Source organism: Balaenoptera physalus, assembly GCF_965194825.1.
Source record: "Balaenoptera physalus genome assembly, chromosome: 7".
NCBI classification, from domain to species: Eukaryota; Metazoa; Chordata; class Mammalia; order Artiodactyla; family Balaenopteridae; genus Balaenoptera; species Balaenoptera physalus.
The window spans coordinates 104,526,901-104,540,420 of NC_138886.1; the positions used below are offsets into that span (position 1 = coordinate 104,526,901).

Here is a 13,520-nt window from a genome sequence, read left to right on the forward strand (position 1 = left end):
AACAAGGGAATTTGCTCCCGCATTCGGTCAGGAATTCTACGATAAAATGCCAGCATTCAGTTTCAGTGTCAGGAAAGGCAGGACTCAGAAAACCACTTCCTCCTCAGGCAGAGCAGTGTTTCTGTTATCATTATTGTTGTTTGTATTATTTTGTCAAATTATCGGTAGGCAATGCTCAGATTTTATGTAAGAGTTTACTGGTCCAAGGTAGCCTGAGTAATTAGTGCATTATATTACTCCTTATCCCAAGGCCAGGAACCTTGTCTATTTCTAGCCCGGGAAGGGGATTTTTCCCATGCCCTGTATTTAACTCATATATCTTTCCTCCCATACTCCTAGCTGGGTAACCTGATTGCAGAACTGCTGTTGGCACATTGAAACCCAAATCGAGGGAGTGATCTCCACTGCTGGCTCCAATCTCGATGTTTGGAGATCGAAAGGACAGTATAATCATGACACTGAGTGTCTCAGCTACAGGAAAGCCTGGGCCTGCCCTTCCCTCTCCCACCTGCTACAGCCTCCAGGAAGGCATCACTCCTATCTCCCCAGCACTGAGCTCCTGCTGGGGAGATGCAGGCTGCAGGGAGAGGCCCCGGGCATCTCCCTGTCTCAGACCCTTGAGCCAAGGACACTGGCAGGAGAGGAATTTGGCCACCCTGCAGATGGTTCTTTGCCCTTAGACCTCTGCTAAAGTGTCACAGGATGACCAGAGCATTATTGAAACATCTCATTCAGTGGGTTCCACTGGCTTTGGCCCTATTTCATACTTAGGGTCTAATTTTCAGAAGTCTTCCAGGATGCTTTCCTCTTCTTTTTTTCCTTCCCTTCCCTTCCTTTACTTTCTTTCCAATCCTTTAATTTCTTATGATCCACTGCAAAATGAAATACCTCACCGAGATGTACGTTTAGAAAGTGGAAGTGTTCCATCATCTAGCCCATCTAAGGAGCATTTCTGAAGATTACATCTAGACATGTATATACACTCATTCTCTACCTACACTACATGTATACACATATCTATACTTATATCTGTAACTGGATCTAGTTAATTTGCAGTGGCTGTCTACTTGCTTGCCTAATGTGATGCTTAGAACCATAGTTTCTTCAATTTGGAAGGTAACCCAGTTTGAAAAGTATGAGGCAGAAACGTTGCACACCTGCATCAATATCTCCTTTCAAGAACTTGTCTCAAACCTCATCTTCATGTTGACATTGAGTGGAGATGCAGAGATCTAGAAAATGGAAAGCCAAATACATTGTCCTGTGTTAAAATTATTTTATTCTCCACTATGCACAAAGACCTGTGAACTATTTTCAATTTTCCCTATCAGCTCTTCTTAAAAAAGGGAAACATTCAGTGACCCTTAAAGTAATTCATAACTTTTAATATTTTTTTTCTGATACAGAAAATGTCACGATTCCAGGGGACAGGAAGCCTGGTTACTTTTTATTTTAACCAATTCAAGTGCACATCACATTGTGCACGAGTTCTCACTCCAAATTTATTTATAACCATTACAATTAGTATACGTTTTAAATAAAACCAACAATTCTAGGTCCTATTCCTTGTTCTGCTGCTACATATATATCTACTTTTTGCTTTGTGCCTCAGTTTACTGGGTAAGAAAATGGTATTTTGAAATGTCAAATAAGACAGACTGGAAAACACAGTTAATCCCTGCAATTAAAAAAGGAATACTACAATTATAATCTACTATTATTAGCAGTTCTAAGAGATCACCAAAAGAATGCCAGAATAATGGTCAGGCTCAGAAAAACTTGGGGAGTGAGAACAGACATGGGTAAATACAGAAGAAGCACTTGGCAGCCCCATCTTTGGAACTTAGAGTGCTCACTGTGTGACTGGATGATGTCAAGAACATTGTTTTTAACAGCAATACACTTCCCCACTCTGCCGGGAATGCATCAATATTGGCATTGGAAAAGCTGTGTCCTTGGCTTGGCCATTGATCATCTGAGTGACAGGGACACATCACATCTCTTGCCTAGTCTTCCTTCCCTAGCTTGGAGCCAGAGGAGCATTTCTCAGACTGGAGTAAGAATTTAAAAAGAAGAATTTCCTTGTATATGCTACTAATGTGGACTCAAATTAATTTTGTTACACAAATATGTACAAAAATCAATTATGTATAGACTCCTTATGTTTATTCCTTTGATTAAACTGTAACTCCCATTCAAACTTGGAAATTAAGTACAAATAAACACAGTAAAGTCAATAACATTCAAAGTAAAATTAATTTACTGTGATGAGTAAAGTTTTGTTGAAACTAAATCTCTGCTCCCAATGTGACTCTAGAACTGGCTACCATGGTGCAGAAGCCTTTGAGGTCAGCATCTCTCTACTACCACAGGCGCCAGATGACTCACTCCTTCCACTGATTTCTTCTATTCAAGTAAACACTTCAGTCGTACATCATTGTGTACAAATGTGACGTTAATTTGCTTCAGGTGGGGCAAAGCCATCTGACTGTTCTTTTCTCTCTGATTCTTTAAAAACCTGGCACCCATAATGTTGGAAACCCCACTGAAAATCTTGGCACTGAAATTGTGTGCAGAGCTTGATGGCACAGGTGTCATTCAGATGATCCCGCATATTACTGTATTAACTTTTAAGATTATCATAGAAATGAAAGCATAAAAAGAGATTCTGGTGACATCTCAAACACTGGAGAATATACCTGCCCAACCCTAGTATTCCATGGATCTCAGACTGAGAAACTAGTGCTCCCTAAGTCCACTTCTGACATTCACATCTCCTGAATCCAGGAAGAGTGTCTATGATTACAAGCTACAATCCTTATTTTTGCCAGTAACTTCAGATTCTGACCCGATCTTCCTTGATGAAATGGCAGGAAGTCAGGTCGACCGGTTTGATGGTCTCCCACTCCCTTTCCCAGGTCAGTCTGTGAATACACCAAAGGACAGTGGCCTGAGCAGGAAGGGGAAACAGCTTAGATAGTCTACATGCTGGAGAATGACCTCAAGGTAGCAGTCCAATACGTCAAGAGCTGCCGGAAGAGCTCTCTCCCTTCTTAGTCTTAGTGGGTGTTTTTGAGTTCCAGGGCAGTGATGTTTGGAAAAGCGACTTTCACCCTGCAGCGGGTGTTCATAAGCACGGCATCCTCCCCCCCCCCCACCACCTCCACACTCACTTTCCCTCTTCCCCTCTCCCATTGGAGGGTTTTCTGGAGCACTGTGGAGAAAGAAGGGGTCGTTTCTCCTGCCCGTAGAGTATCACAAAGAAGGAACTCACGACAGAGAATCTTGCAGATGCTGAAAACATTGGGAGCTAATCAATAACCTTGGAGTCCTCCGAAACCATCACATGGGGGAAATATCCACAACAATGGGAAGACCTTTACCAGTTGCCCTCCCCCCACCCCACCGAGACTTTTTGAATGTTGAAAATGTCAACTTTGCAGGAAAGTTTTGCTTTCAAGAATTAAGAGAATTATTGTTTCCTCTGTTTAGAAACTAAAATTCACATGGTCGCCTCGGCTCACTCCTGAGGTCATCGTTTCCTCTGCGTGCCAAGTAGATGAGGCAGGCAAGGGGACTTATATTTCATGTGTAAGAGTGAGACTTCTAAATAGAGCTCATGCTTTTGAAACATCTTAAAAGGATTAAAATTACTACTTATGTCATCGTATCCATATCTCATCCACCCATGAGGGATGTTTGCAACCAACCTTTGAACATCACTTCTAATTTTCTCAGTGTGGCCCCCAGATCAGCGGCAGCACCTGGCTGCTTGCCAGAAATGTACATTTCGGGCCCTCACTTCAGACCTGCCGAATCGGATACCCTGGGGTGCAGCTCAGCAATCTGTGCTGTAACAAGCCCTGCCGGGGATTCTGACCCCAGCTCAGATTTGAGGATCGTTGTTGGAGACAGCTGACAGTGGTGGCTCTCAGCCTTGGTTCATAATAGAATCATCTGGGGAGCTTTTAAAAATCCTTGATGCCTGGACCTCACATCCACTGCAGTTAAATCAGATTATCTGGGAGTTGGGACTCAGGTATTAGTGTTTTTATAGCTCCTCGGGTGATCCGACATGCTGAGAATGGATGCCCTTCACACCCTTGCTGCTCAAAGTGTGGGTGTGGCGAAGCTGCATCAGTGTCTTGTGAGAGCTGTCTGCAGATGCAGAACCTCGGGCCCAGCTCCCGGCCTGCCGAGTCAGAATCTGCATTTCACAAGATCCCTGGTGATTCCTGCCCACTGTACAGTCTGAGAAATGCTGGGCTATCATCAGGGCTACTCTTGGTTGCTGAGCTGCTGTATGCATGTGTCTGCTGTCCTGTCTTAACCTGCGATTAGTGATGTGACATCTCATTTTTCTTTCACAGGATACAACAGACTACGTTGCGTACGTAGCTAAGGACCCTGTTAATCGCAGAGGTAAGCGATATGTGACTTTCGTCATCTCTCACTCATGTGCAGCCAGGCTTAACAATGGATACCAGATGGTCCTCATGATCTCAGCCCTCTTCATCCAAACGAACAGTGTCACATCGTACTGTTAGCGATAATTGAGGTTTGCAGGCAGTGAAGCGTGGCGGCACACCCGGCTGGGTTAGGAGATGCTGGATGTCTGAGAGCTTTAAACACACACCTGTATCCAGATGGCTAGAGCTTGGTACACCTGACCTGCGTGTGGCAGCTCCCACTCATACTCTGAAGGTGCCCTCAGTTACACCTGAAGACTTTGCAAACCGCTGGCCTCCTGCCCAGCTCCAGCTCCTTGTGTGTCCACTGCCAACTAAGTCTCCCCGAGAAGCCTCATGCTGCCCTGCATGGCCCTGGAAGCCAGTGTCCAAGCTCAGGTGCTGCCCACTTACACCCCGCAAACGTGCTAGGACCTCAGACACAGGCTGGGTAGGGGATTTGAAACATCCAATTACTTCCCATCTTCATGGAACCTTTATTCCTAGACCCTCCCTACATACCCACCACCCCATTTCTTTCATCATTTACAATACAAAAGGGTCCCCCCTCCAATGTTAACTAGCCTGGGCAGGTGGGCTGATTAGGGGGCGCTACCCTTGAATCCTGGGCAGCCACCAGGTGCTGCACAACTCCAATTTAGAACTCACTGACGAAGGTCACCTGTGGGGTTTGTAACACTACAAATGGCACTTCCCTCTACCACCCATTGCTTCCCCTCCTCCTCCCACCCTCTACCCCAGGTACCCATTGTTAAGATTTCCTAGTTGGCTTTGCAGAAGTTTTATATCTGTCGATATACATATATATATACTCTTCTTCTTTTAAAATTTCACCTCAGATGAGATTTTAGCATTCTGTTTTCCCACCAACCTTGGGGGAGGGGGAGGTGGCAGGGGGCACTAATCCAAGAGTTAACACTTGTTGAAGTTCTTCCTTTATTTTTGTTTGTTCTAAGTTAACTTCAAGTAATCCTAGACTTTTTCTTCACATCCTTAATGGCTCCTAGGTCAATGGTTCTGAAAATGAACCATACTTTATACCTGAGGAGCTTTAAAAAAATCTCAATGCTCAGGCCTCAGAGAGGGGTACCCAGGCAACTGTATTTTTTAAAAGCTCTCCAGATGATTCCCAGGTACAGCCAGGGCTGAGGAATCAGGCTCTAGATCCAGACCCTGAAGGAGTTTAACCCTGTGCAATTTGACTTAGGGCCATGGAAGCATCCAAGCTGATACCTTGTTTCACGGCTGTAAACCAGCAGCACCTTCTGCCCTTGTCAAAGTACCACAGTACCTGCCACAGTACCTTTTCAAAGTCATGGAAATCAGGATCCACTCCATGTGCTCGGTGGTTGCTGGACCAGCTCCCTTTGGGACCCGCATGCAGTGCTAGTGTGAAGACAAACGCCAGACCTCTGCGCTGTTGCTGGTGCTTTGGGGGCACCAGCAGCATAGGGGTCCTTTGAGATGCTTGATAGGAGATGATCACTCCCTTCTTCCAGTTATCTGTTGCCCGTAACAAACCTTAATGGCCTAACAGCCATCATTTAAAAATATCTTTTGATATGATGAAGTATCAAGCGTCCGGGTGGGGCTCAGTTGGCCAATTCTTCTGCTCTCTGTGGCATCACTGGGGTATTGGGTGGTCTTTGGCTGGTGGCTGGCCTGGTCTAGAGGGTCCAAGTTGACTTCACTTCCACGCCTTGGACCTTGGCAGGGAGGACTAGAAGTCAAAGCCAGCAGGGTCCTTCTCCCTCTGCAAGGAGTCTCAGGGCCCCTCCAAGTGGCCCCTGAATCAGGGCAGTAAGACTTCCCACATAGCAACTCTGGGCTTCATGATGCCAAAGTGGATGCCAAAGACCAGGCACCGCTTCATCTCTGTCATAGTTGACTAGTCAAAGCTGTCCCAGGCAGCTTAGATTCAGGGGAGGGGAAGCAGACCTGTCTTCCAACAGAAATTTGCAGCCTTCCTTATCCATCACATCTCTGTTCCCACACGTACACAGGCAGCCCCAGCCTCCTGGGAGGCAGTGTGGGAAGGGAGGGGAGTCATAGATCTGGCCATGAACAGTATCTCAGAGCACGCTTTGCCTCCATCCGATATATGTCCACCCACCGTTGCCTCCTTCCGCAAGGAGCTGGGGGAGGGCTCCCCCGGCTGCTCTCTTCTCTTTCCTCCTGCCCTAGTCCAGGAAGAGAGTTTAATTGAATAAGAATGGCCTCTGCCATGCAGGAGTCAGATTAGCAAGAAATTCTGGGAGTGAATGTTCTTATTTGGACTCTTAAATATCCAACTCCCCACGCAGAGGCCCCAGTTGATGTGCTGACCCCATTGTGGTTCCCTGGCTGCAGGCAGAGCTCCTCAAGGCAGGCAGGCATCAAGGCACATTTGGAGCCCAGAAAGTCTTCTGTCAAAATCCTGCAGAGATGGGTCAAAGTCCCTCACTGTTATCATTTGTCCTTTCCACACTGATTCCTGCTTATACATTCTGGTGTGTGTTTTTGGGTGATCTAGCAGTATTTACAGTGAGAAAAAAATTATATTTTTCTCTCTAGTATCAAGAATCCATGGCTTATATAATTAATCTGGTGGAAGGGCAAAGGATCTCTGACCCATGTCATTAAGCTCTATGGTAACCACCACCGTCTTGAGGAGATAAGGATTGCAATTGAGTGAAGTTTCATGAGGTTGGCGCCTTATAGCTGAAAGGCAGGGCTGACAGGAGACCTGGAAGGTGACTACTGATATATGTAGGATAAAACGCCCAACAAATCAGGCTTTGCTGGATCCTAACATACCATTTTCTTTTCACATTGGAATTTGTATTACTACCCAAGGACTCCCATTCCTTGCAACCTAATGTCTCTTGGTTCAGAATGGACTGTTTGGGTCACAAAAGTACCTAAAAAATAATGTCCTAATTAGACATATGGCTGCCTGCAGATGGCATGTACTTCCTATAATTTATAACCACAATAGCATCCCTATTCAGGCGCCTTCTGGAACTCCTGAACTTGCATGGAAAGTCATATCCTGTGGTGCTGACCTGATGGTAGAGAGGCCTGAGTGTTCAGCCCGTATAGCTTCTAACACATCCTGCTGCCCTTTCCCCAGGATTTCCTGAATAAGGGGGAAACGTGGTGACTGGGCTTGAGAGGGAAGCCCCCCGTGGACTACTGCCTCACATGCCTGCGCTTCCTTCTCCAGGCTTCTCTACCAGCTCACGGTCATTTCAACACTGAATTTAGGGTTCCTCTGGCCTCAGACAGTTGTAGGCCGCAGGAGGTGACTTTCCAGGAGAAACTTAAAAAGTATGAACTCCTTAAATAATACAGCACCTTCTCTGGATTTTCTTTCCCCTAGGAGTAAAACCTCTTCTGTATAATAAGTGAAAGCAATGATTTATTTATTTAAGCCAGGAGGTTAAATTCCATCTCATAACACTGCGGTGGAAGGTTAATTTTCCTGTGAGTGAATGATTAGGTTGTTTCCCATATCTGGCTTTCGTCAACCATGGTTTTTTGTGTTTTTTTAAAATAAACAAGCCAGTCCCTGTGTTCTAAATACCCTGTGCCAAAGACTGTGAATGTTCCTGTGTAGCCCAAGCTTCTGGCTGAAAGTCAGACTTGTGTAGTTACCAGCCTGCTGCACATCTCTGCTCAGAAGCCTCCTAGCCCCCTCATCTTGACAAGCCACAGAGCTAAGTCTTTCCTTCTACCACAAAGTATCTGCTTGTCTCACTCATCACGATGTGAGCTCACTCCTGCTCTATCCCCTGTCTCGTTTCCTGTGATCTCCTCTCACCTCCACTCCAGCTCCCCTGATCTTCTGGCTCTTCCTTGAACATGTCAAGCAAGCACCTGCCTCAGGGCCTTTGTACTTGTTGAGCCCTATGCCTGCAACATTCTTAGACTAGACCTTCCTATGGCTCACTCCCTGACTTCCTTCAGGCTTCTTCTGCGATGCCACCTCCTACATGGCTTTCCCTGGTCATCCTACATGTCACCCTACAACATTATCCTCATCACCCCCTTTATTTCACATTATTGTCTTTATGGTTGTATTAGTTTTCTGTGACTGCTGTAACAAATTACTGCAAACTTTGTGGCTCAAGACAACAAAAGTTTGCTCTCTCACAATTCTGGAGGCTAAGGGTCTGAAATCAAGGTGTCAGCAGGGCCATGCTCCCTCCAAACGTTCCAGGGGGGGAGGCTTCCTGCTTCTTCCAGCATCTGGTGGCTCCAGGAGTCCTTGGCTTGTGGCTGCATCACTCTAGTCTCAGCCTCCATCTTCACATCACCTCCCCCTCTGTGTCTGTGTCACCTCCTCTTCTGACCCTTATAAGACACTTGTCATTGGATTTAGGGCCCACCCTAATCCAGAATGATCTCATTTTGAGTCCTTAATTACATCTGCAAAGACCCTTTTTCACAGGTTCAGGGGGTCAGGATGTAGAGAGAGCTTTGGCTGCTGGGGGGCACCATTCAACCCATTCTAATGGTATATTTTTCCTTCTTTATTTTCAGTGTCCACCTTCTAGACTGTAAGGTTGGTGAGAGCAGGACTCTGTTTTGTTACTTGCTGTATCTGGAGATCCTGGGGCAGAGCCTGGTACAGAGTTGGTGCTCAATAAGTGTCTATTGAGTGAAGTCTGCAGTAAATATTTTGTACATTTGCCTTGTGCTCATGTGCAAGAATTTTCTTAGGGTTTATACCTCTGGGACAAATCACTGTGTTTTGGGACATCTTCAGTTTTTTAAAAATGGCTATTTCACTTTATAATTCCACAAGTGGCATAGGAGGGCTCCTTGGCTTCAGCTCTTGTTCAACACTTGGAATTTCAGACTTTTAAATCCCTACCAGTCTGATGGGTGCAAAATTATCTCCTCATAAAGTTTTAGTTTTCCACTCTGAGGCTAGAACAGATATTAAACAATTCTTAATTAAGAGCATGGGAGCTGAATCTTGGAGTTCTTACCTGTCTCAGATCAAAAAAATCTGGAACAATGAGGAACATGTGGATATATTAAGTGAACAGACTAGGGTTGGCTGAAAACTATGCTTGAGTTTGGAGTCCCCGGTTCTCTGGTAAGAATGCACTGGTGTTCAGTGTTCCTTTTAAGGGGTGAGAGTTATCAGCCCACTAAGAGGAAGAGACAGCAGTCATTGTTTGGTAGGATTTTTTTCTGATTAGGTAATGACTCCAGGTGTCTCCGAGGTTCCCTATGTCAGTCACCAGCTGGTAGAGAACTTGGCTATGAATTTGAACTCTTGGAGAGTCTGTGAGTCTAGATAAGAGGACAGTGGGACAGTCTGAGATGGGACCACTTCAAGGGCTGGGCTGCCTTGTGGAGGCCAGATGGCTGTGAAGTGTGAGTTGGGTTGGTTTGGCGTGGGTGGGAGGGGTCATGACTTCTTAAAACAGAAGCACAGATCCTGAGAGGTTTTCTGCTCATACTTGCAGAGTCGCCCCATGGAAACAACGCCCACTGAGGTGGGGTGGCCCATCCCACAGGGTGTGGAAGCAGCCACTGTGGTGGGAAGCACATGCTGGAGCCTCTGTCTATAGTCACTGATCTGAGATAGAGTGGGTATTACCCCATAGTCATATGTAAATTGTGCAGTGAGCCAGTGACACCCTTTCTGTATGTCAGCTGCTCCTGCCCACAGAGGGGGTGGGGAAGTGGGGTCTTACTTTTACAAAGCAAAAACAAAACAAAACAAAACAAAAAACCAACAATAATCTAATCAGCTAAGATAAGGAATCAACCCCTCCAGACTCAAAATAATTAAGAAAAATATTTCAAAGATGGAAGGATGAATTTCTATCCATCATCATTAGTGATGAACCTCACCCAAAATATTTATCTTGCTTTGAGATAATAAATGACAGTGTGATGCTTTCAGGGCCAACAAGACATCTTAAACTTTATTTTATGTTTATTGTATCATTTTTAACATCTTTTAAAAGATATTTTTATAATATACATACTATTATATTAACATGGGAATATATGTTCATAATTTATAAATAAGTAGATACATATTTGGGACACATGCTCAGTATAGTAAAGAGTCCTTCACTGGTAAGCATGAGAAAATCTTGACAATTTCTTATTTACAGAAGTAAAGACTTTTTGGGTGTTTGGTGCATGTGATAGGCATTGCTAGCGCTCACTGATGTCCTGACCTCACTCCTTCCAAGCTCCCAGGAGACTGTACCACCAGCCTCTCCTGGGTGGAGGAGGAGCCAGGCGACAGTTCTGTGTGAGAGCAGAATGGATGAGGCAGTTAGTGCTAGTGCAAGACCCTACTGTCTCTTTCTTCCCTGGCTTGGGAAGAGACCTTGTGTTGAAATTCAGGATTGAAAGATCAAAGCAGCTTGGTTCATGGGGTGACCACCTGGAGAGTTGCCCAGAAATGAACAAGCGAGAATGGGATTGTTTTCAGCCACTAAGATGCTGGGGCTGTTTGTTATCGTGGCATCACTTGCCTGTGCTGACTAACAGAGCAGCCATCCCAGGCAGGGCTCAGAGAGCTAGCTCAGATGAATGGAGGCCCCAGTTGGCCTGCAGTCCATTTATCAGTCAGATGGCCAGGGCAGCCTTGAACACCGATGGACAGGTGCAGCCACTGGCCTCTGGACTTTTTTGGAGCCATTGGGAAACTTGCGGAGGGACTTCTGACCTGCCAGCGTCTACTGTGCGGGGAAGATGTGTGGTTGACCTATTAGGAGGCTGCTGTGTGAGGAAAGAGGCTGTGTCCCAGTTCTATCTGGTATGATTACAAGGGCCGCAGCACATCCTGCTCTCAAGGGCTCATCCCAGGTGGGGAGTGGCCTTTGTGGTGAGGCCTGATGAAGTCCCCTCACTAGTGTCAGGGCTGAGCCGGCTGCTGTGGGGTCTGAGCTGGTTCTCCTGGAAAGCAACGTTAGCCTTGCTTATTGGTCAGAGAGAGAGACCAGCATGGGCAGACAAGCACCCCCACCTCCACCCCGGAGACACCCCTCCCACTACTGCACCGCTGCCAAAGAACCCGTCCCCTTCAGAAGGGATAGAATGAGGAATGACCCCATTTTGCTGCTCCTATGTTTGTTTTGGGCCACGTTTTAGGTTTTACAACATCATTCTGAGTCTTGATTCTGGGCCCCACCACTCTGTACCTGCCTCTCATCCAGTTCTTCTCCTTCTTGCTCATGAATGACACCTCCAGCTCCATTCTTTCCTCATGGGATGTAAAACAAGCAGCCTCGATGGTTACCTGTGGCGAGAAACTCATCATTCCTCACACACACTGAGTCACACAGGTGAGGTTAGAAGACAGTGGCTTTTAGCTAAAGACTGTTGCAACAGTCAGAGAAAATACAGGTCCAGAGAGACTGTCAGCCCAGGGTTAGTTCTGGATTTGGAGTGGGTTTCTGGAACACAGAGAGGCCATTCTACAGAAGGATCCTCAGACCTAGCCAACAGATGAGGTTTTCATGGTCCACCGAGGAATGAGCCAGGCTCCAGAGCCTGGAGTCGTGATTTAATTCTGCATCTGCAGTTCCTGTCATCCTCTGGTATCTAGACCAGATACCAGGGCTCCACCCTCACCAAGTGAAGGTGCTTCCACCCAGAGCCCTGTATCTTCCAAATGTCCCAGGAACTGATTTAAAGAAGACCCACTTCCAACCTCATGTTCTCTAGTGTGTAGAAGATGAGGGGGCCGTGTGGATTGATCATATGGCCCCCTCTGCAGAAACCTTGCTCTTCATTCACTAAGGCTAGGGCACTGCTTTCCTCCTTAGAAAAAAAATAAGCTTCACTTTCTTGGCCCGTCCCCAGTTGTTATTCTGTTTCTCCAAAGTACTGGCCAGCCAGTTCTCTTGGCTGGTGCTGATGCTGCATGGAGGGGGCAGGTGTGGCTAGAAACACAGGGCAGGTGGGGGAGCCAGGTGTGTTTCTCTCACTCTGTCTTAGACTCCTACTTCCTTATTGGCTGGAAAGACACCTCCACTGCTATCCGTTAACGAACAACCCCATGACTCCAACAGCTGCTTAATATGGCCTTGCTTTGTGCCTAACTGGGTTGATAATAAATACTGGTATCAATAATAACATAAAACAATATCAATACTCAATAATAAAATACAGCCGGGACACCTGTCTCCTTGGACAAATCCCTTGGCCATATCTGAAGTAGGGCTAATGTATCCAAGGGATTGCATTGCAGTCTGAAGCGGCAATCCGGTTACACTTGCTCTTCCCAGGAAATGCTTGTCCCTGGGTCCTCAGGAGAATGCTCCCTCCTCGAGCCTGGGGAGGGAAGCAACCTGAGGCCCCCCACCCTAGCAGCCGCCATCAGGGTGAGCTCTGTGGCGCCTGACTGATTTTGTGCGTGTAGAAGGCGGCATCGTGATGGAAGAGCGGCCAGACTGTGGAGGTGGTGATGTCTCTGTTCCTTCCCTCGCAGTTCCCACCTTAATGAGTCCTCTTTCTGTGCTCGCTTCTCCTGCAGCAGAGGGATGCTTCTGCATCTCCCTAATCACTGCTGGGGAATGGCTACCCCTGTAGCAATGCCTCTCCTCACTGCTGGGCACCCGCTGTGCTCCTGGAGGAACCTCCTTGAAACACAATTGTATCCTAACTAGTGGCAAGAGAAAGATGGCGTGTGACACATGCATCTGTCATTTTCTCCAGGGAGATGCCTTTATCCCGTTAGTAACAGAGCATGTCATGCTGGTCACGGGACAATGTGAAGGGGCTGGGACTCTTCTGTGGTATGCCATGGACGTGTGTCTGGGAAGAAGACATTCTACTTTCTTGTAGAGCAGAGACAGGACCTTCTTCGGTGCCTTCCCTCACTCAACACTCTTTTCTCTGAAGGTTCTGCATGGATTACACCACAGCCTGGCCACCAAGACAGCGGGCACCCCAAAGGGGTGAAGGGTTGCTCCAGGTCTCTGAGGGGTCCTCGTCTGGCTACCAACACCCCTTTTCTGAGAACTGGCATGAATATCCAGTCTCGTCCAGTGTAGATGCAGGTGGCATGTGGTGGGATGGTCATAGTGA

General features: G+C 46.6%; 1 protein-coding gene across 1 annotated transcript in view; it reads left to right on the forward strand.

Annotated features, from left to right (window-relative positions):
* The window catches only part of SHC3 (SHC adaptor protein 3), a 160,383-nt gene that overhangs the window by 94,600 nt on the left and 52,263 nt on the right, over nucleotides 1-13,520 (forward strand). Inside the window, 1 exon segment of the mRNA XM_082471281.1 lies at nucleotides 4,371-4,422. Coding sequence (XP_082327407.1) covers nucleotides 4,371-4,422 — 52 coding nt within the window.